Genomic DNA, 23,916 nt, shown 5'->3' with positions numbered 1-23,916 from the left:
CAGCAGGGGGAGAAGCAGAGGGAGCAGCAGGGGGAGCAGCAGAGGGAGCAGCAGGGGGAGCAGCAGGGGGAGCAGCAGAGGGAGAAGCAGAGGGAGCAGCAGGGGGAGAAGCAGAGGGAGCAGCAGAGGGAGAAGCAGAGGGAGCAGCAGAGGGAGAAGCAGAGGGAGCAGCAGAGGGAGAAGCAGAGGGAGCAGCAGAGGGAGCAGCAGGGGGAGCAGCAGGGGGAGCAGCAGGGGGAGCAGCAGGGGGAGCAGCAGGGGGAGCAGCAGAGGGAGAAGCAGAGGGAGAAGCAGGGGGAGCAGCAGGGGGAGCAGCAGAGGGAGCAGCAGGGGGAGCAGCAGAGGGAGCAGCAGGGGGAGCAGCAGGGGGAGCAGCAGGGGGAGCAGCAGGGGGAGCAGCAGAGGGAGCAGCAGGGGGAGCAGCAGAGGGAGCAGCAGAGGGAGCAGCAGGGGGAGCAGCAGGGGGAGCAGCATGGGGAGCAGCAGGGGGAGCAGCAGGGGGAGAAGCAGAGGGAGAAGCAGAGGGAGAAGCAGAGGGAGAAGCAGGGGGAGCAGCAGGGGGAGCAGCAGGGGGAGCAGCAGAGGGAGCAGCAGAGGGAGCAGCAGAGGGAGCAGCAGGGGGAGCAGCAGGGGGAGCAGCAGGGGGAGCAGCAGGGGGAGCAGCAGGGGGAGCAGCAGAGGGAGAAGCAGAGGGAGAAGCAGGGGGAGCAGCAGGGGGAGCAGCAGGGGGAGCAGCAGAGGGAGCAGCAGAGGGAGAAGCAGGGGGAGCAGCAGAGGGAGAAGCAGGGGGAGCAGCAGGGGGAGCAGCAGAGGGAGCAGCAGGGGGAGCAGCAGGGGGAGCAGCAGGGGGAGCAGCAGAGGGAGCAGCAGGGGGAGCAGCAGGGGGAGCAGCAGGGGGAGCAGCAGAGGGAGCAGCATGGGGAGCAGCAGGGGGAGCAGCAGGGGGAGAAGCAGAGGGAGAAGCAGAGGGAGAAGCAGAGGGAGAAGCAGGGGGAGCAGCAGGGGGAGCAGCAGGGGGAGCAGCAGAGGGAGCAGCAGAGGGAGAAGCAGGGGGAGCAGCAGAGGGAGAAGCAGGGGGAGCAGCAGGGGGAGCAGCAGAGGGAGCAGCAGGGGGAGCAGCAGGGGGAGCAGCAGAGGGAGAAGCAGAGGGAGCAGCAGAGGGAGCAGCAGGGGAGCAGCAGGGGGAGCAGCAGGGGGAGCAGCAGGGGGAGCAGCAGGGGGAGCAGCAGAGGGAGAAGCAGAGGGAGCAGCAGGGGGAGCAGCAGAGGGAGCAGCAGGGGGAGCAGCAGGGGGAGCAGCAGGTGGAGCAGCAAGGGGAGCAGCAGAGGGAGCAGCAGAGGGAGCAGCAGGGGGAGCAGCAGAGGGAGCAGCAGGGGGAGCAGCAGGGGGAGCAGGTATCTGACTAGTTAGTGGTGGCTATTCAGCAGTCTGATTGTCTGAGGGTAGAAGCTATTTGCCAGTCTGACAGTTTCAGCCATGACGCTCCTGTACGCATCTGAGTGATGGAAGCGGGGAGAACAGGCCGTGGTTCGGGGCCCTGAGGTCCCTGAGGTCCCTGAGGATTTTCGTTGGAATTCCTGCGACACCTGGTGTTGTAAACGTACTGGGAGGTACCAATGGTAGAGCCTTGCGGCCAGTGGCGGTGAAGTTGCCGCACCAGGCCGTGACGAAGCTCGACAGTATGCTCTCGATGGTGCCGCTGTAGAGCACTGTGAGGGACCTCGGGGACATTTCTTCAGCATCCTGAGGTTAAAGAGTTGCTGCTGTGCCTTCTTCACCACTGTGTCCATGTTTGACCATTTCAGCTCCTCGGAGATGTGTATGCCGAGGAACTTTTTTAGACAAGGACGTTTTAGACAGAAAGCCCCATTGATGAGGATGGGGGGGTGCCCAGCCTGCTTCCTCCTGAAGTCCACAATCAACTCCTTTGTTCTGACTGACGTGTCAGAAATTAAATGTCAGAAAACACAACAGTTAGCACATTCTCTGAGGGCGCTACTAGGGATGCCATCTGTGCCAGCAGCCACGCGAGGGTAAACACGTTTGAATGACTTATACACCTTCTATGTGGAGATCGTGAGTATTTCGGCCTGTCCACAGGGGCACAACTCGGAGGTGTTTAGCTCGTCCGGTTGGGCGATGTTGGTGTCCGCGACGTGACTAGCTTTCTTTTTTGTAATCTATGATCGTAAGGAGCCCCTACCACATACATCTCACATACATCTCATATCCGACCCGATTAATTGCTCCTCCACTTTGTCCCTTTACTTGTGTCTCGCCATCTTGACAGATGAGCAGTTTTCAGACCATAATAGATGTTCTTAGAACAATAACAGATGTTCTCAGAACCATAGCAGATGTTCTCAGAACCATAGCAGATGTTCTCAGAACCATAGCAGATGTTCTCAGAACCATAACAGATGTTCTCAGAACCACAACAGATGTTCTTCGGACCAAAGCAGATGTTCTTCGGACCAAAGCAGATGTTCTTCGGACCAAAGCAGATGTTCTTCGGACCACAGCAGATGTTCTCAGACCATAGCAGATGTTCTCAGAACCATAACAGATGTGGAGAGAGGGAGAGAGACAGAGAGAGAGAGACACAGAGAGAGAGACAGAGAGAGAGAGAGAGAGAGAGAGAGAGAAATACACACACACCTGCAGGTCCTGTGGTTTGTTTGGGAGCGGTGCCTTGTTACCCTGCTGCCTCTTCTTTCTCTTCACTCCAGGGGTGTAGTTAGGGGGGGCCCGTTTAGGGGTCTGGGCTGGCAGGGGGAACATGATGATACATACACAGAGTTGAAAACAAATCACACAAAAGACAGACTATGTTAAAAAAAAACACAGAAACTTCATACTGCAATTTCAGGATCTGTCTGGCTTTCTAGGGGTCAGGGGTCAGGACTCCGGAGGAAGGGGTCAGGGGTGGTTACCTGTGGGGGTCTCTTGGCCGCCCTGGCCCCCCTGATGGGGTCCCTGGTGACTCCCGGTGTCTGGGTCATCTGTCTGCTCCATCATCAACATGCTCTCTGTGTCCTCCTCACCCATGGTGTCCAATGAGAAGACTGGAATAGACACACACATACAGTACAACCCTTGTCATTACAGAAAGTTAGAGTTAGAGAGAGAGAGAGAGAGAGAGAGACAGAGAGACAGAGAGACAGAGAGAGAGAGAGAGAGAGAGAGAGAGAGAGAGAGAGAGAGAGAGAAAGAGAGAGAGAGACAGAGACAGAGAGAGACACAGAGAGTAAGAGACAGAGAGAGAAAGTTGTTTTATTTAACCTTTATTTAACTAGTCAGTTAAGGACACATTGTTATTTACAATGACAGCCTACCAAAAGGCACAAGACCTCCTGCGGGGATGGGGGCTGTGCCTAAGACAACAACATAGAGACTAGGACTGTTTTGGGTTTGATATGAGAGCTCTACTGAAATCTGGAGACGTCTTGTACCTGTGACAGTGTCCAGCTCCACAGGTTTCTCCCGGGCCTCTGGCTGAGGAGGAGGCTGGAAGAAAGGAGTCATTCCTGGGGGAGGGATGTAGGAAATCTGCAGGCTCAGTGTGGCCTAGTGGAGGAAACAGGTCAAAGATGGTTTACTGAACAGAGACAGACAAGTACACAACAAAATAATTATCTTGCTTTGTTGGAGGTTCATATCTGAAAAAAATCACTTATTACCAGTATTATATTCAGGATATATCCTAATAGTTAGTTCATCTTCAAATAATATTTTAGCAGGAATCTTTTTGTGAATGATATCCACCAAACATCTTGATTTGGTCAGTGAGTGATATGGATCATATGAATGGGTTGATTTTCAGGGGGCGGTGTTTGGAGCAGGGCCCTCGTTGTGTCCTAAATGACACACTGTTTAGGGCACTACTGTTGACAAAGGTAGAAGACTGCTGTTGACCAGGGTCTATAGGGCAGTGGACTACTGTAGACCAGGTTAGTGGACTACTGTAGACCAGGTTAGTGGACTACTGTAGACCAGGGTAGTGGACTACTGTTGACCAGGGTAGTAGACTACTGTTGACCAGGGTATTGGACTACTGTTGACCAGGGTCTATAGGGTAGTGCACTACTGTTGACCAGGGTAGTGGACTACTGTAGACCAGGGTAGTGGACTACTGTTGACCAGGGTAGTGGACTACTGTAGACCAGGATAGTGGACTACTGTTGACCAGGGTAGTGGACTACTGTTGACCAGGGTAGTGCACTACTGTTGACCAGGGTAGTAGACTACTGTTGACCAGGGTAGTAGACTACTTTTGACCAGGGTCTATAGGGTAGTGGACTACTGTAGACCAGGGTAGTAGACTACTGTTGACCAGGGTAGTAGACTACTTTTGACAAGGGTCTATAGGGTAGTGCACTACTGTTGACCAAAATCAAATCAAATCAAATTTTATTTGTCACATACACATGGTTAGCAGATGTTAATGCGAGTGTAGCGAAATGCTTGTGCTTCTAGCGAAATGCTTGTGCTTCTAGGGACCAGGGTAGTAGACTACTGTTGACCAGGCTCTATAGTGTAGTGGACTACTGTTGACCAGGGTAGTGGACTACTGTTGACCAGGGTAGTGGACTACTGTTGACCAGGGTAGTAGACTACTGTTGACCAGGGTAGTAGACTACTGTTGACCAGGGTAGTAGACTACTGTTGACCAGGGTAGTGGACTACTGTTGACCAGGGTAGTGGACTACTGTTGACCGGGGTAGTGGACTACTGTTGACCAGGGTAGTGGACTACTGTTGACCAGGGTAGTGGACTACTGTTGACCAGGGTAGTGGACTACTGTTGACCAGGGTAGTGGACTACTGTTGACCAGGGTAGTAGACTACTGTTGACCAGGGTAGTGGACTACTGTTGACCAGGGTAGTGGACTACTGTTGACCAGGGTAGTGGACTACTGTTGACCAGGGTAGTGGACTACTGTTGACCAGGGTAGTGGACTACTGTTGACCAGGGTAGTAGACTACTGTTGACCAGGGTAGTAGACTACTGTTGACCAGGGTAGTGGACTGCTATTGACCAGGGTAGTGGACTACTGTTGACCAGGGTAGTGGACTACTGTTGACCAGGGTAGTGGACTACTGTTGACCAGGGTAGTGGACTACTGTTGACCAGGGTAGTGGACTACTGTTGACCAGGGTAGTGGACTACTGTTGACCAGGGTAGTGGACTACTGTTGACCAGGGTAGTAGACTACTGTTGACCAGGGTAGTGGACTACTGTTGACCAGGGTAGTGGACTACTGTTGACCAGGGTAGTGGACTACTGTTGACCAGGGTAGTGGACTACTGTTGACCAGGGTAGTGGACTACTGTTGACCAGGGTAGTAGACTACTGTTGACCAGGGTAGTAGACTACTGTTGACCAGGGTAGTGGACTGCTATTGACCAGGGTAGTGGACTACTGTTGACCAGGGTAGTGGACTACTGTTGACCAGGGTAGTAGACTACTGTTGACCAGGGTAGTAGACTACTGTTGACCAGGGTAGTGGACTGCTATTGACCAGGGTAGTGGACTACTGTTGACCAGGGTAGTGGACTACTGTTGACCAGGGTAGTGGACTACTGTTGACCAGAGTAGTGGACTGTAGTGGACAAGACAAGACCGGACCAGACCAGACCAGACAGACAGAGAGAGAATGGTTTTCCTGAGGATGTGTGCTATTCTGAGAGTGGTGATACAGAGAAGGAAGAAAAACACCTTTTTGGCTGGTGCACACATACACACACATACACACACACACACCCGTACACACACACATACACCCGTACACACCCAGCAGAAAATAGTTTGCCATTGTTTTCTTGAGAAGAACACTTGACAAAAAAAACAAGAATTCTGATTTACTGATAAAATATGTCCGTCACTAAATATCGGTAATGTTGGTTGAATTAATTCTGTGCGAATGATTTTGGGCAGTGGTTGTCACACTTATTATAGTCCCGTATCCCTTCAAACATTCAAACTCCTGCTTGTTGCGATTTCGATGAGGCCTTCTTGTTCGGATATCGGTAAGTGGACTGGATGCAGGGCTTGAAAGGGATAACAAATCCAGTTGTTTGTGTTGTCCGTTTCGGGAAAGTACCTGTGTAATTGTGCATCCAACTCACTCAGGTGCTTCCCTGTATCACATTTAACATTGTCCATAAGCTCGAGTTCATTTGCACCCCAAATAATCATACAACGATGGAAAGACCTGTGTGTTCTCCTTGTTAATGCAGACAGAGAAGAGCTCCAACTTCTTAATCATAGCCTCAATTTTGTCCCGCACATTGAATATAGTTGTAGAGAGTCTCTGTAATCCTAGATTCAGATCATTCAGGTGAGAGAAAAGACATCACCCAGGTCGGCCAGTCGTGTGAGAAACTGGTCATCATGCAAACGGTCAGACTAGTGTTAACTATGGTCAGTAAAGAAAACTTTAAGCTCGACTCTCAATTTAAAAAAAAATATGTATCACAACTTTGTTTTAAATTTTTTATGAGAATCTATTATTATATATATTATCTATATCTATCTATCTTATCTATATCTATTTGGCGTACCCCCACTGGCATTGCGATCACCGCTGGGTCAGTTGTACAACCAAATGCATTTGACTGAAATGTGTCTTCCGCATTTAACGCCCAACCCCTCTGAATCGTTTAAACCAACCCCTCTGAATCATTTAAACCAACCCCTCTGAATCGTTTAAACCAACCCCTCTGAATCATTTAAACCAACCCCTCTGAATCATTTAAACCAACCCCTCTGAATCATTTAAACCAACCCCTCTGAATCATTTAACCCAACCCCTCTGAATCATTTAACCCAACCCCTCTGAATCATTTAACCCAACCCCTCTGCATCATTTAACCCAACCCCTCTGAATCATTTAACCCAACCCCTCTGAATGGTTTAACCCAACCCCTCTGAATCATTTAAACCAACCCCTCTGAATCGTTTAACCCAACCCCTCTGAATCATTTAACCCAACCCCTCTGAATCATTTAACCCAACCCCTCTGAATCATTTAACCCAACCCCTCTGAATTGTTTAACCCAACCCGTCTGAATCAGAGAGGTGTGTGTGTTCATACGATGAAACGTACAGGAAATGGCTGTTTCGTGTTAATGAAATGAAAAGGAAGTGGAAACGTTCCAAACATTAGAACATTACGTTTCATCTGCAGAACCAGGAGGTCAAATCAAATCAAGTGTTTTTAGTCGCGTATTCAGGTGCAGCAAGATGCGTGTGAGACTGCGTGTGCGTGTGTGACTGCGTGCGTGGAACAGTGTGTGCGTGTGTGACTGCGTGCCTGGAACAGTGTGTGTGTGTGACTGCGTGGAACAGTGTGTGTGTGTGACTGCGTGTGTGCACCAGTGTGTGTGACTGTGTGTGTGTGTGTGACTGCGTGCGTGGAACAGAGTGTGTGTGACTGTGTGTGTGTGTGTGACTGCGTGCGTGGAACAGAGTGTGTGTGACTGTGTGTGTGTGTGACTGCGTGCGTGGAACAGAGTGTGTGTGTGTGTGTGTGTGTGTGTGTGTGTGTGGAACAGTGTGTGTGGAACAGTGTGTGTGGAACAGTGTGTGTGGAACAGTGTGTGTGTGTGTCTCACCCCAGTATTGTTCCTCTTGGTATCCAGTAGGGACACAGTGAAGCTAGCAGCCAGGTTAGAGGAGTTGAGGATGTCCCTGAGAGCCACTCGACTCTCCCCCAGGAACCTAGAAACAGAGAAGAAACACAGACAGACAGGAGGAGTGGAACAGAGGGAAGGCAGAGCAGTAGAATACAGGATATGAGTCAGACAGTCTGACATTATAGCATGCTGACGTTCTAACAATCTAGCATTCTCACATTCTAGCATTCTAACATTCTCAGATGCGAAAAATTCTAGCATTCTAACATTCTAGCATTCTAACATTCTAGCGTTCTCACATCCGAACATTCTAACATTCTCACATGGCTGACGTAATGTTTCCCATACAGACATCTCCCTGTCTTACCTGTAGTCACACAGACACAGCTGAGGACAGTATGGGAAACATTACGTCAGCCATTCGTCTGCCCTCTCTCATCTGTAACCACAGTCTCCAGCTACTCTGAGAATATAGAACCAAAGAGAGGCTCGCTGGAAATCCCAGAGGGCAGCTGTCTATTCAGCTACTCAGTTATTCAATAGCCATTAGCATTCCTAGTGGCCAGTGATATGGAGACAGGAAAGCAATGCTAATGCACTAAGAATGCTAGAATGCTTGAAAGTTAGAATGTTGAATTGCTAGAATGTTAGAATGCTAGAATGTTCGAATGCTAGAATGTTCGAATGCTAGAAAGCTAGAATGTTCGGATGTCAGAATGTTAGAATGCTAGAATGTTGGAATGTTAGAATCCTAGAATGTTATAATCTTGGAATGCTACAATGTTAGAATGCTAGAATTTTAGAATGCTAGAATGTTAGCACGCTAGAATGCTAGAATGATACAATGCTAGAAAGTTAGAATGTTGGAATGCTAGAATGTTGGAATGCTAGAATGTTCGGATGTGAGAATGTTCGGATGTGAGAATGTTCGGATGTGAGAATGTTGGAATGCTAGAATGCTAGAATTTTTGAATGCTGCAACACTAGGATGCAAGAATGCTAGAATGCGAGAATGCTAGATTGTTAGAATGCTAGCTTGTTAGAATGCTAGAATGTTTGAATGCTAGAATGTGAGAATGCAGAATGTGAGAATTCTAGAATGTTAGAATGTGAGAATGCTAGAATATTAGAATGTTGGAATGCTAGAATTTTGGAATGCTAAAATGTTGGATTGCTAGAATGTTAGCAATGCTAGAATGTTAGCATGCTAGGATGCAATAGTGTGAGAATGCTAGAATGTTAGAATGCTAGAATGTGAGAATGCTAGATTGTTAGAACGTTAAAACGCTATAATGTTAAAACGTTATAATGCTAGAATGTGAGAATGCTAGAATGCTAAAATGTGATTATGCTAGAATGTGTGAATGTTAGAATGCTAGAATGTTAGAATGTTGGAATACTAGAATGTTAGAATGCTAGAATGCTCAAATGTTAGCATGCTGGAATGCTAGAATGTTAGTATGCTAGAATGCTAGAATGTTAGTATGCTAGAATGCTAGAATGTTAGCATGCTAGAATGTTAGCATGCTAGAATGTTAGAATGTGAGAATGCTAGACTGTGAGAACGCTAGAATGTGAGAATGCTAGAATGCTAGGATGCTACAATGTGTGAATGCTAGAGTGCTAGAATGTGAGAATGCTAGATTGTTAGAACGTTAGAATGCAAATATGTTAGAATGTTAGCATGCTAGAATGTGAGAATGTTAGAATGTAAGAATGCTAAAATGTTAGCATGCTAGAATGTTAGAATGCTAGAATGCTAGAATGTTAACATGCTAGAATGTTAGAATGCTAGAATGTTAGAATGCTGGAATGTTAGAATGCTGGAATACTAGAATGCGAGAATGGTAGAATTTGAGAATGCTAGAATGTGAGAATGGTAGAATTTGAGAATGCTAGAATGCTAGTATGCTATATTGTTAGAATGTTAGAACACATAATGTTAGAATGTGAGAATACTAGAATGCTAGAGTGTGAGAAGGATAGCATGTGAGAATGCTAGATTGTTAGAATGCTGGACTGTGAGACTGCTAGAATGTGAGAATGCTAGAATGTTAGAATGCTAGAATGTGAGAATGTGAGAATGCTATATTGTTAGAATTTTAGAAGGCTATAATGTTAGAATGTGAGAATCCTAGAATGTTAGAATAATAGATTGTGAGAATGCTAGATTGCTAGATCGTGAGAATGCTAGAATGGTGGAATGTGAGAATCCTAGAATGTTAGAATGCTAGATTGTTAGAATTTTAGAAGGCTAGAATGTTAGAATGCTAGAATGGTAGAATGTTAGAATGCTAGAATTCTAGAATGTGAGAATCCTAGAATGTTAGAATAATAGAATGTGAGAATGCTAGAATGCTAGAACGTGAGAATGCTAGAATGATGAAGTGCTAGAATGTTAGAATGTGAGAATGCTAGAATGCTAGAATGTTAGAATTCTAGAATGTTAGAATGTGAGAATACTAGATTGCTAGAATTCTAGAATGTTAGAATGTGAGAATGCTAGAATGCTAGAATGCTAGAATGTGAGAATGCTAGAATGCTCCAGATATTCTCTCATGCCTGGTGTAATTCCAACCTGTCCTTGAACAGAGCTGGGCGCTATTGTCTAGACTCCTTTAACAAGGTCAGTAGAGAAATCACATCTTACATCTGGTTTAACAAGGCCAGTAGATAAACCACATCTCACATCTGGTTTAAGACCTATGTTGACTTGTGCCCTATTGTTGAAAACCTTAAGGCAGCAGGGAAGCTAATCAGCTATTCAGTAGCTGTTAAAAGCATTGTCTTGTTATATGGAGACGATACTAACACTGCCAGAATGTTCCAGGGGAGACAATGGAAAAATGACGAGTGATTGGAACACCGATCGACATTCTAAAGGTACACCTGGGGATTCGAGAAAAAAAAACAATGCATTCTGGGAGTGTTCCATCGTTGGCAATTTCCTTAGAGAACATGTTCATTAATGAGCAGTAAACAGGTTACAGGTTGTTCAATAAAACAACAACAACATCAACAATATGGGGCATAGAGAAGTTGATACCATGGTCTCTGTTACCTACTTCAACCAAAACCCTCGAAGTGTTTATAGATCAAGAGGACTGAATAAACGTCAGCAATATGGCAATAACACTACATTACGGACACCTATCCAGCACCGTCAGATCTGTGAAGGAATCAAGCACAACGCTACCCACGAAGGCATCTTAACTGCTATTGGCAGAGCCACCGTACAGACCAGGAAGTGTTACCATGGCGAGTAAACAGGAAGTCCCATGTTTACGTGACTCCTCCCTCTCTCTGGCTGCATCGCCCCCTGATAACAAGGCCACATTCCGTAGATTCCGCAGCCCAAACTTCATTCTGATCTACAAACTAATCGTTTTTACCATCCTGGGTAAAAAATGATGGTAAAAACATCCTGGGCCTAAAGCATAAAGCTTTAGCTCAGCGGGCTAACACAGCCTTGCAGCAGGAGCCCCCCCAAACCCTGTCTTTGAGTAGAATAGAGCGGTCAATCCTCCCTTCTGTCCAATATCACAATGGAGCATTCCTTATGTGTTTTCCTGCTGTTATCAGGAGGAATGATCAAACAACTATGAAAGCTAACGATAACTTCTCAACTCACACACACTTTCCCAACGCTGTCTATTCTGGGACCTGAGGAAACTTTCCTGATGCGGTCTATTCTGGGACCTGAGGAAACCTTCCTGATGCTGTCTATTCTGGGACCTGAGGAAACTTTCCTGATGCTGTCTATTCTGGGAACTGAGGAAACATTCCCGATGCTGTCTATTCTGGGAACTGAGGAAACTTTCCTGATGCTGTCTATTCTGGGAACTGAGGAAACTTTCCTGATGCTGTCTATTCTGGGAACTGAGGAAACTTTCCTGATGCTGTCTATTCTGGGACCTGAGGAAACTTTCCTGATGCTGTCTATTCTGGGACCTGAGGAAACTTTCCTGATGCTGTCTATTCTGGGAACTGAGGAAACATTCCTGATGCTGTCTATTCTGGGAACTGAGGAAACTTTCCTGATGCTGTCTATTCTGGGAACTGAGGAAACTTTCCTGATGCTGTCTATTCTGGGAATTGAGGAAACTTTCCTGATGCTGTCTATTCTGGGAACTGAGGAAACTTTCCTGATGCTGTCTATTCTGGGAACTGAGGAAACTTTCCTGATGCTGTCTATTCTGGGAACTGAGGAAACTTTCCTGATGCTGTCTATTCTGGGAATTGAGGAAACTTTCCTGATGCTGTCTATTCTGGGAATTGAGGACACTTTCCTGATGCTGTCTATTCTGGGAACTGAGGAAACATTCCTGATGCTGTCTATTCTGGGAACTGAGGAAACGTTCCTGATGCTATCTATTCTGGGAACTGAGGAAACGTTCCTGATGCTGTCTATTCTGGGAACTGAGGAAACGTTCCTGATGCTGTCTATTCTGGGAACTGAGGAAACGTTCCTGATGCTGTCTATTCTGGGAACTGAGGAAACGTTCCTGATGCTGTCTATTCTGGGAATTGAGGAAACGTTCCTGATGCTGTCTATTCTGGGAACTGAGGAAACTTTCCTGATGCTGTCTATTCTGGGAACTGAGGAAACGTTCCTGATGCTGTCTATTCTGGGACCTGAGGAAACGTTCCTGATGCTGTCTATTCTGGGAACTGAGGAAACTTTCCTGATGCTGTCTATTCTGGGAACTGAGGAAATGTTCCTGATGCTGTCTATTCTGGGAACTGAGGAAACGTTCCTGATGCTGTCTATTCTGGGAACTGAGGAAACTTTCCTGATGCTGTCTATTCTGGGAACTGAGGAAACGTTCCTGATGCTGTCTATTCTGGGACCTGAGGAAACTTTCCTGATGCTGTCTATTCTGGGAACTGAGGAAACGTTCCTGATGCTGTCTATTCTGGGAACTGAGGAAACGTTCCTGATGCTGTCTATTCTGGGAACTGAGGAAACGTTCCTGATGCTATCTATTCTGGGAACTGAGGAAACATTCCTGATGCTGTCTATTCTGGGAACTGAGGAAACGTTCCTGATGCTGTCTATTCTGGGAACTGAGGAAACGTTCCTGATGCTATCTATTCTGGGAACTGAGGAAACGTTCCTGATGCTGTCTATTCTGGGAACTGAGGAAACGTTCCTGATGCTGTCTATTCTGGGAACTGAGGAAACGTTCCTGATGCTGTCTATTCTGGGAACTGAGGAAACGTTCCTGATGCTGTCTATTCTGGGAACTGAGGAAACTTTCCTGATGCTGTCTATTCTGGGAACTGAGGAAACTTTCCTGATGCTGTCTATTCTGGGAACTGAGGAAACTTTCCTGATGCTGTCTATTCTGGGAACTGAGGAAACGTTCCTGATGCTGTCTATTCTGGGAACTGAGGAAACGTTCCTGATGCTGTCTATTCTGGGAACTGAGGAAACTTTCCTGATGCTGTCTATTCTGGGAACTGAGGAAACGTTCCTGATGCTGTCTATTCTGGGAACTGAGGAAACGTTCCTGATGCTGTCTATTCTGGGAACTGAGGAAACGTTCCTGATGCTGTCTATTCTGGGAACTGAGGAAACGTTCCTGATGCTGTCTATTCTGGGAACTGAGGAAACGTTCCTGATGCTGTCTATTCTGGGAACCGAGGAAGGATTTGTATTATGTGAAGTGGTGATATACAGGGCATTCGGAAAGTATTCAGACCCCTTGACATTTTCCACATTTTGTTACGTTACAGGCTTATTCTAAAATGTTTTTTTTTAAGTATTCTTGGGTATGAGGCTACAAGCTTGTCACACCTGTATTTGGTCACCTGGAGGTCTCTCCAGAGATGTTCAATCGGGTTCAAGTCTGGGCTCTGGCTGGGTCATTGAAGGACTTGTCCCGAAGCCCCTCCGGCATTGCCTTGGCTGTGTGCTTAGGGCCTTTGTCCTGTTGGAAGGTGAACCTTCACCCCAGTCTGATCTTGACTAGTCTCCCAGTCCCTGCCGCTGAACAACATCCCCACAGCATGACGCTGCCGCCACCATGCTTCACTAGTCTCCCAGTCCCTGCCGCTGAACAACATCCCCACAGCATGACGCTGCCACCTACCCATTGTCAAGCTAAACATGTTTTTGGTAAAGAGCTGGCAAGAGATCCGAAACAGACTGACACCCCGGACTACCAATTACCTCATTAAAAAGGTTAGAAGCTTCCCCGGGTAATTTCCTGAACTTACTGTATCTAGAAATCATTCCCGCTGTACTGTTCCTTCCCATATTCAAAACGTGAAGCTCAAACACACACTGACAAACACACTGTACCTGTTCCTCCCCATCTTCTCGTGATCCTTGACCACCAAATGAAGCTCAGCTCCTGAATCCAGAGGTATTCCCTTCAGGTCCCACTCAAAACCCTGACGACAGACAAATTCATTATTACTGATAGACTACAGTATATTAGAGTATTCTCACTGCTGTATATTATAAACCAGGTGGTTCGAGCCCTGAAATGCTAAATGGCTGAAAAGCCGTCATTATCAGGCCATATACCACACCTCCTCGGGCCTTATTTCTTAAATACACACCTCATTCCAGACAGGGTTTATGTTATTCTTGATGACTTTTGTCTTCTTTTTCGATCCTGGAAAACAAGAGGAGAGAAGAAGAATTAGAAAATATATAATTATTTTTTAAACAGAAATGCAGAACATCACAAATTGTAACTGCTAGCGTTATCAGTGAGTGGTCCTTGCAGAGACTTGGCTAGGTAGTAATCGTGTTAGACAAAGCAGTACTTCCTGTAACACAGAGGTTCTGAGCGGTGACTTCCTGTCAATCAACATTCAAACAGGAAGCAGGAAGTAGAAACAGGAGGAGGTCAGAGTGACAGACCAAAGAAATGCCAACAGGGAGATGGGATGGAGGTTATCTTATCACAGAACACTAGCTCAACTTTGGTACAGAGAGAACACCCAGAGATTCAGTACCAGTCGAAAGTTCTAGAACACCTACTCATTCTAGGGTTTTTCTTTTTACTATAGTCTACATTGAAGAATACTAGTGAAGACATCAAAACTATGAAATAACACATATGGAATCATGTAGTAACCAAATCAAAATATACTTTGACTGGTACTGTACACACACACACACACACACACGGAGGCTCCTCAGAGGAGGAAGAGAAGGAGCATCCTCCTCAGTGAATTTCATAAAAATACAAATTGTGAAACATTTAAAAAGTTATCCTTTTAAGATAAAACACATTTTAATCACATTTGACCAAATAATTGCAGCATGAACTGACATGTTGCCCACCCAATCAAAGGATCAGAGAATGAATCTAGTACTGGAAGCATAAGCTACAGCTAGCTAGCGCCGCAGTGCATAAAATGTGCTGAGTAATTGACTCAAAGAGAGAGAAAGAAAATAGTTGAACAGTTTTAAACAAATTCATTTCTTTACATATGAAGAAGCAAGACCAGATTGTCTTTTTTTTTACTTTCAGTTTCACTTATTTTGCTAGAAAATGTAGCTAGCTGGTTTAGCCTACTCAAACACCCTGCTCAAACAGCTAGCTAGTTTAGCCTTCTCAAACACCCTGCTCAAACAGCTAGCTAGATTAGCCTATTCAAACACCTGGCTCAAACAGAGGGATGCTATGTTAGCTAGCTGGCTATGACTATCCAACACAACCCTGGAACTCCTCCAAGTCAAGGTAAGCTTTTTGGTTTTACTAATTTCAAGGCCTTGATCACCAACTACAACGAGACACTCTATTGGGAGGTCAGAGACCTGGTCATGTGGTGCCAGGACAACAACCTCTGCCTCAACGTGATCAAGACAAAGGAGATGATTGTGGACTACAGGAAAAGGAGGACCGAGAACGAGAGCGTCCTGCCTGGTATGGCAACTGTTCGGCCTCCGACCGCAAGGTACTACAGAGGGTAGTAAGTACGGCCCAGTACATCACTGGGGCTAAGCTTGCTGCCACCCAGGACCTCTATACCAGGCGGTGTCAGAGAAAGGCTTTAAAAATTGTCAAAGACTCCAGCCACCCGAGTCAAAGGCTGTTCTCTCTGCTACCGCACGACAAGTGGTACCGGAGCGCCAATTCTAGGTCCGGAAGGCTCCTTAACAGCTTCTATCCCCAAGACATAACACTCCTGAACAGCAAATCAAATGGCAACCTAGAACTCTTTTACGCTGCTGCTACTCTCTGTTTATTATCTATGCATAGTCACTTTAACTCTACCTACATGTAGATATTATCTCAATTACCTCAACTAACCGGTGCCTCCCCCCCCCCCGCACATTGACTCTGTACCGGTACCCCCTGTATATAGCCTCCACATTGACTCTGTACCAGTACCCCCTGTATATAGTCTCCACATTCACTCTGTACCAGTACCCTCTGTATATAGCCTCCACATTGACTCTGTACCGTAATACCCTGTATATAGCCTCCACATTGACTCTGTACCGGTACCCCCTGTATATAGCCTCCACATTGACTCTGTACCGTAATACCCTGTATATAGCCTCCACATTGACTCTGTACCAGTACCCCCTGTATATAGCCTCCACATTGACTCGGTACCGTTACCCCCAGTATATAGCCTCCACATTGACTCTGTACCAGTACACCCTGTATATAGCCTCCACATTGACTCTGTACCGGTACCCCCTGTATATAGCCTCCACATTGAATCTGTACCGGTACACCCTGTATATAGCCTCCACATTGACTCTGTACCGTAATACCCTGTATATAGCCTCCACATTGACTCTGTACCAGTACCCCCTGTATATAGTCTCCACATTCACTCTGTACCAGTACCCTCTGTATATAGCCTCCACATTGACTCTGTACCGTAATACCCTGTATATAGCCTCCACATTGACTCTGTACCGGTACCCCCTGTATATAGCCTCCACATTGACTCTGTACCGTAATACCCTGTATATAGCCTCCACATTGACTCTGTACCAGTACCCCCTGTATATAGCCTCCACATTGACTCGGTACCGTTACCCCCTGTATATAGCCTCCACATTGACTCTGTACCAGTACACCCTGTATATAGCCTCCACATTGACTCTGTACCGGTACCCCCTGTATATAGCCTCCACATTGAATCTGTACCGGTACACCCTGTATATAGCCTCCACATTGACTCTGTACCGTAATACCCTGTATATAGCCTCCACATTGACTCTGTACCGGTACCCCCAGTATATAGCCTCCACATTGACTCTGTACCGGTTCCCCCTGTATATAGCCTCCACATTGACTCTGTACCGGTACGCCCTGTATATAGCCTCCACACCCCCTGTATATAGCCTCCACATTGACTCTGTACCGGTACCCCCTGTATATAGCCTCCACATTGACTCTGTACCGGTACCCCCTGTATATAGCCTCCAAAGTGACTCTGTACCGGTACCCCCTGTATATAGCCTCCACATTGACTCTGTACCGGTTCCCCCTGTATATAGTCTCCACATTCACTCTGTACCAGTACCCTCTGTATATAGCCTCCACATTGACTCTGTACCGTAATACCCTGTATATAGCCTCCACATTGACTCTGTACCGGTACCCCCTGTATATAGCCTCCACATTGACTCTGTACCGTAATACCCTGTATATAGCCTCCACATTGACTCTGTACCAGTACCCCCTGTATATAGCCTCCACATTGACTCGGTACCGTTACCCCCTGTATATAGCCTCCACATTGACTCTGTACCAGTACACCCTGTATATAGCCTCCACATTGACTCTGTACCGGTACCCCCTGTATATAGCCTCCACATTGAATCTGTACCGGTACACCCTGTATATAGCCTCCACATTGACTCTGTACCGTAATACCCTGTATATAGCCTCCACATTGACTCTGTACCGGTACCCCCAGTATATAGCCTCCACATTGACTCTGTACCGGTTCCCCCTGTATATAGCCTCCACATTGACTCTGTACCGGTACGCCCTGTATATAGCCTCCACACCCCCTGTATATAGCCTCCACATTGACTCTGTACCGGTACCCCCTGTATATAGCCTCCACATTGACTCTGTACCGGTACCCCCTGTATATAGCCTCCACATTGACTCTGTACCGGTACCCCCTGTATATAGCCTCCACATTGACTCTGTACCGGTACCCCCTGTATATAGCCTCCACATTGACTCTGTACCGGTACCCCCTGTATATAGCCTCCACATTGACTCTGTACCGGTACCCCCTGTATATAGCCTCCACATTGACTCTGTACCGGTTCCCCCTGTATATAGCCTCCACATTGACTCTGTACCTGTACCCCCTGTATATAGCCTCCACATTGACTCTGTACCGGTACCCCCTGTATATAGCCTCCACATTGACTCTGTACCGGTACCCCCTGTATATAGGCTCCACATTGACTCTGTACCGGTACCCCCTGTATATAGCCTCTACATTGACTCTGTACCGGTACCCTCTGTATATAGCCTCCACATTGACTATGTACCGGTACCCCCTGTATATAGCCTCCACATTGACTCTGTACCGGTACCCCCTGTATATAGCCTCCACATTGACTCTGTACCGGTACCCCCTGTATATAGCCTCCACATTGACTCTGTACCGGTACCCCCTGTATATAGCCTCCACATTGACTCTGTACCGGTACCCCCTGTATATAGCCTCCACATTGACTCTGTACCGGTACCCCCTGTATATAGCCTACACATTGACTCTGTACCGGTACCCCCTGTATATAGCCTCCACATTGACTCTGTACCTGTTCCCCCTGTATATAGCCTCCACATTGACCCTGTACCGGTTCCCCCTGTATATAGCCTCCACATTGACTCTGTACCGGTTCCCCCTGTATATATGCTCCACATTGACTCTGTACCGGTACCCCCTGTATATAGCCTCCACACCCCCTGTATATAACCTCCACATTGACTCTGTACCGGTACCCCCTGTATATAGCCTCCACATTGACTCTGTACCGGTACCCCCTGTACATAGCCTCCACATTGACTCTGTACCGGTACACCCAGTATATAGCCTCCACATTGACTCTGTACCGGTACCCTCTGTATATAGCCTCCACATTGACTCTGTACCGGTACCCCCTGTATATAGCCTCCACATTGACTCTGTACCGGTACCCCCTGTATATAGCCTCCACATTGACTCTGTACCGGTACCCCCTGTATATAGCCTCCACATTGACTCTGTACCGGTACCCCCTGTATATAGCCTCCACATTGACTCTGTACCGGTACCCCCTGTATATAGCCTCCACATTGACTCTGTACCTGTACCCCCTGTATATAGCCTCCACATTGACTCTGTACCGGTTCCCCCTGTATATAGCCTCCACATTGACTCTGTACCGGTTCCCCCTGTATATATGCTCCACATTGACTCTGTACCGGTTCCCCCTGTATAAACAGTGGGGACAACAAGTGTTTGATACACTGCCGATTTTGCAGGTTTTCCTACTTACAAAGCATGTAGAGGTCTGTAATTTGTATCATAGGTATACTTCAACTGTGCGAGACGGAATCTAAAACAAAAATCCAGAAAATCCCATTGTATGATTTTTAAGTAATTAATTTGCATTTTATTGCATGACATACGTTTTTGATCACCTACCAACCAGTAAGAATTCCGGCTCTCACAGACCTGTTAGTTTTTCTTTAAGAAGCCCTCCTGTTCTCCACACATTACCTGTATTAACTGCACCTGTTTGAACTCGTTACCTGTATAAAAGACACCTGTCCACACACTCAATCAAACAGACTCCAACCTCTCCACAATGATGTACCACTGTTACATTGAACTGGGTGAATGACAATAACCTAAACCTATCACTGTTACATTGAACTGGGTGAATATGAATGACAGTAACCTAAACCTGTCACTGTTACATTGAACTGGGTGAATATGAATGACAGTAACCTAAACCTGTCACATTGAACTGGGTGAATATGAATGACAGTAACCTAAACCTATCACTGTTACATTGAACTGGGTGAATATGAATGACAGTAACCTAAACCTGTCACTGTTACATTGAACTGGGTGAATATGAATGACAGTAACCTAAACCTATCACTGTTACATTGAACTGGGTGAATATGAATGACAGTAACCTAAACCTGTCACTGTTACATTGAACTGGGTGAATATGAATGACAGTAACCTAAACCTGTCACATTGAACTGGGTGAATATGAATGACAGTAACCTAAACCTGTCACTGTTACATTGAACTGGGTGAATATGAATGACAGTTATCCAATATGCTGTAATAGAAATAAGGCCTGAAAAAGTAAATACTCCTCCCTTGAATGGTACTGACCGCCACTGGTGGGCATCCTTTCAAATGTGAGGATTCAGCAATTTCAGCCACAGCCATTGCTGAAATATGTCCCATAGTCCCACTTTTTTAGTTTCCACATGAAGAAGTGGGACTATCACTGTTGTCTGGTGGTCAGAGTCCTAAAGCACTTCCTCTTTATCAGAGATGAGGGACTAGTTTTGATATCGTGTTACAGGGTTCGATTCCTGTATAGTGTTCTTTTAAAAACACCTCCACCCTTCGGAGGAAAGAGAGCGGGGCTGTGTGTGTGTGTGTGTGTGTGTGTGTGTGTACCTACGCTTGCATCCGAAGCCTATCCTTAAAATACACACACCATAATTCCCAGGAAAGCGGGCAGCTTTTGATGGAATGATATCTCACCAACAGGAAGTGACACAATGCTCACTTCCTGGTTCTGAATGAATGGTGTCTGACTTGGAAATTTCTGTCTTAAAATAGCCTCACACACACACACACACACACACACACACACACACACACACACACACACACACACACACACACACACACACACACACACACACACACACACACACACACACACACACAGCCTAAAGGAGAGCTATGGGAAGGCAATGACACAGACAGACTAATGATGGGGATAAGTTATTGAGGTGTGGTACACCAAGACTTCAAAAACAGGAACGGAGGATTTCCTCTCCTTAGACTCCCTCACCCTGTCTCACCTCTCTCCTCTCTCCTGACCCTGTATCACCTCTATCCTTAGACTCCCTCACCCTGTCTCACCTCTCTCCTCTCTCCTGACCCTGTCTCACCTCTCTCCTCTCTCCTTAGACTCCCTCACCCTGTCTCACCTCTCTCCTCTCTCCTGACCCTGTCTCACCTCTCTCCTCTCTCAGACTCCCTCACCCTGTCTCACCTCTCTCCTCTCTCCTTAGACCCCCTCACCCTGTCTCACCTCTCTCCTCTCTCCTTAGACTCCCTCACCCTGTCTCTCCTCTCTCCTGACCCTGTCTCACCTCTCTCCTCTCTCCTTAGACTCCCTCAACCTGTCTCACCTCTCTCCCCTCTCCTCAGACTCCCTCACCCTGTCTCACCTCTCTCCTTAGACTCCCTCACCCTGTCTCACCTCTCTCCTCTCTCCTGACCCTGTCTCTCCTCTCTCCTCTCTCCTTAGACTCCCTCACCCTGTCTCACCTCTCTCCTCTCTCCTTAGACTCCCTCACCCTGTCTCACCTCTCTCCTCTCTCCTTAGACTCCCTCACCCTGTCTCACCTCTCTCCTCTCTCCTTAGACTCCCTCACCCTGTCTCACCTCTCTCCTCTCTCCTTAGACTCCCTCACCCTGTCTCACCTCTCTCATCTCTCCTTAGACTCCCTCACCCTGTCTCTCCTCTCTCCTCTCTCCTGACCCTGTCTCTCCTCTCTCCTTAGACTCCCTCACCTGTCTCACCTCTCTCCTTAGACTCCCTCACCCTGTCTCACCTCTCTCCTTAGACTCCCTCACCCTGTCTCACCTCTCTCCCCTCAGACTCCCTCACCCTGTCTCACCTCTCTCCTTAGACTCCCTCACCCTGTCTCACCTCTCTCCTCTCTCCTTAGACTCACTCACCCTGTCTCACCTCTCTCCTCTCTCCTTAGACTCCCTCACCCTGTCTCACCTCTCTCCTCTCTCCTTAGACTCCCTCACCCTGTCTCACCTCTCTCCTCTCTCCTTAGACTCCCTCACCCTGTCTCTCCTCTCTCCTCTCTCCTGACCCTGTCTCACCTCTCTCCTCTCTCCTCTCTCCTTAGACTCCCTCACCCTGTCTCACCTCTCTCCTCTCTCCTTAGACTCCCTCACCCTGTCTCACCTCTCTCCTCTCTCCTTAGACTCCCTCACCCTGTCTCACCTCTCTCCTCTCTCCTTAGACTCCCTCACCCTGTCTCACCTCTCTCCTCTCTCCTTAGACTCCCTCACCCTGTCTCACCTCTCTCCTCTCTCCTTAGACTCCCTCACCCTGTCTCACCTCTCTCATCTCTCCTTAGACTCCCTCACCCTGTCTCTCCTCTCTCCTCTCTCCTGACCCTGTCTCTCCTCTCTCCTTAGACTCCCTCACCTGTCTCACCTCTCTCCTTAGACTCCCTCACCCTGTCTCACCTCTCTCCTTAGACTCCCTCACCCTGTCTCACCTCTCTCCCCTCAGACTCCCTCACCCTGTCTCACCTCTCTCCTCTCTCCTTAGACTCCCTCACCCTGTCTCACCTCTCTCCTCTCTCCTTAGACTCCCTCACCCTGTCTCACCTCTCTCCTCTCTCCTGACCCTGTCTCACCTCTCTCCTCTCTCCTGACCCTGTCTCACCTCTCTCCTCTCTCCTGACCCTGTCTCTCCTATCTCCTCTCTCCTGACCCTGTCTCTCCTCTCTCCTGACCCTGTCTCACCTCTCTCCTCTCTCCTGACCCTGTCTCACCTCTCTCCTCTCTCCTGACCCTGTCTCACCTCTCTCCTCTCTCCTGACCCTGTCTCACCTCTCTCCTCTCTCCTGACCCTGTCTCACCTCTCTCCTCTCTCCTGACCCTGTCTCACCTCTCTCCTCTCTCCTGACCCTGTCTCTCCTCTCTCCTCTCTCCTTAGACTCCCTCACCCTGTCTCACCGCTCTCCTCAGACTCCCTCACCCTGTCTCACCTCTCTCCTTAGACTCCCTCACCCTGTCTCACCTCTCTCCTTAGACTCCCTCATCCTGTCTCTCCTCTCTCCTCTCTCCTGACCCTGTCTCTCCTCTCTCCTTAGACTCCCTCACCTGTCTCACCTCTCTCCTTAGACTCCCTCACCCTGTCTCACCTCTCTCCTTAGACTCCCTCACCCTGTCTCACCTCTCTCCCCTCAGACTCCCTCACCCTGTCTCACCTCTCTCCTCTCTCCTTAGACTCCCTCACCCTGTCTCACCTCTCTCCTCTCTCCTTAGACTCCCTCACCCTGTCTCACCTCTCTCCTCTCTCCTTAGACTCCCTCACCCTGTCTCACCTCTCTCCTCTCTCCTGACCCTGTCTCACCTCTCTCCTCTCTCCTGACCCTGTCTCACCTCTCTCCTCTCTCCTGACCCTGTCTCACCTCTCTCCTCTCTCCTGACCCTGTCTCTCCTCTCTCCTCTCTCCTGACCCTGTCTCTCCTCTCTCCTCTCTCCTGACCCTGTCTCACCTCTCTCCTGACCCCGTCTCACCTCTCTCCTCTCTCCTGACCCTGTCTCTCCTCTTTCCTCTCTCCTGACCCTGTCTCACCTCTCTCCTCTCCTCTCCTCTCTCCTGACCCTGTCTCACCTCTCTCCCCTCTCCTTACCCTGTCTCACCCCTCTCCTCTCTCTTCACCCTCTCCTCTCTCTTCACCCTCTCCTCCCTCCTCACCCCTCTCTCCACCTCCACTGCTTGGATCCTGACAGATCCTCAGGTTGGCACCTCACAAACTTCCCCTTCTCTCTTTCTGTCTCTCAGCAACAACAGAATAGAGCTCTCGGAACAACTCTCTCTCTCTCTCTCTCCCTCCCTCCCTATTTATCTCCCTCTCTCTTTCCCTCTGTGTGTTTTACCTCCTCTGCAGTATCAGCATCAGATTTCATGGCCATTTATAGACATCAGACACCGTAATTACAGAACTGCCTCACTGCTCTGACTAACCAGCTAGCTACTGAGAGAGAATTGGGGGAAATACTTATCTCTTGGGTTTGGAGATCTGTCTCACCATTTCCATGAATGCACACAGTTATATAGACACAGTTATATAGACACAGTTATATAGACACAGTTATATAGACAGTAATGGAGACAGTTATATAAAGTGGTGTAAAGTACTTAAGTAAAAATATTTGAAAGTACTACTTAAAACCTCTTAGGGCTACGGGGCAGTGTTCGGTTGTTCAGATAAGTGACGTGCCCAAAGTAAACTGCCTGTTACTCAGGCCCAGAAGCTAG

At 47.7% G+C, this 23,916-nt stretch overlaps 1 protein-coding gene across 9 annotated transcripts in view; it reads right to left on the bottom strand.

Moving 5' to 3' along the window:
• The window catches only part of LOC139415802 (dysferlin, limb girdle muscular dystrophy 2B (autosomal recessive)), a 163,041-nt gene that overhangs the window by 117,259 nt on the left and 21,866 nt on the right, over positions 1–23,916 (bottom strand). For all 9 annotated transcript variants that reach the window (XM_071163904.1, XM_071163900.1, XM_071163902.1 and 6 more), the window contains exons 2-7: positions 14,208–14,263; positions 13,945–14,036; positions 7,617–7,722; positions 3,453–3,567; positions 2,934–3,065; positions 2,659–2,765 (exon numbers count right to left, since the gene is read on the bottom strand). In XM_071163904.1, coding sequence (XP_071020005.1) covers positions 2,659–2,765; positions 2,934–3,065; positions 3,453–3,567; positions 7,617–7,722; positions 13,945–14,036; positions 14,208–14,263 — 608 coding nt within the window. The remainder of the gene's footprint in view (positions 1–2,658; positions 2,766–2,933; positions 3,066–3,452; positions 3,568–7,616; positions 7,723–13,944; positions 14,037–14,207; positions 14,264–23,916) is intronic.

Source organism: Oncorhynchus clarkii, chromosome 9 (genome assembly GCF_045791955.1).
Source record: "Oncorhynchus clarkii lewisi isolate Uvic-CL-2024 chromosome 9, UVic_Ocla_1.0, whole genome shotgun sequence".
Lineage (NCBI taxonomy): Eukaryota > Metazoa > Chordata > Actinopteri > Salmoniformes > Salmonidae > Oncorhynchus > Oncorhynchus clarkii.
This window is presented reverse-complemented; position numbering and strand designations above follow the sequence as displayed.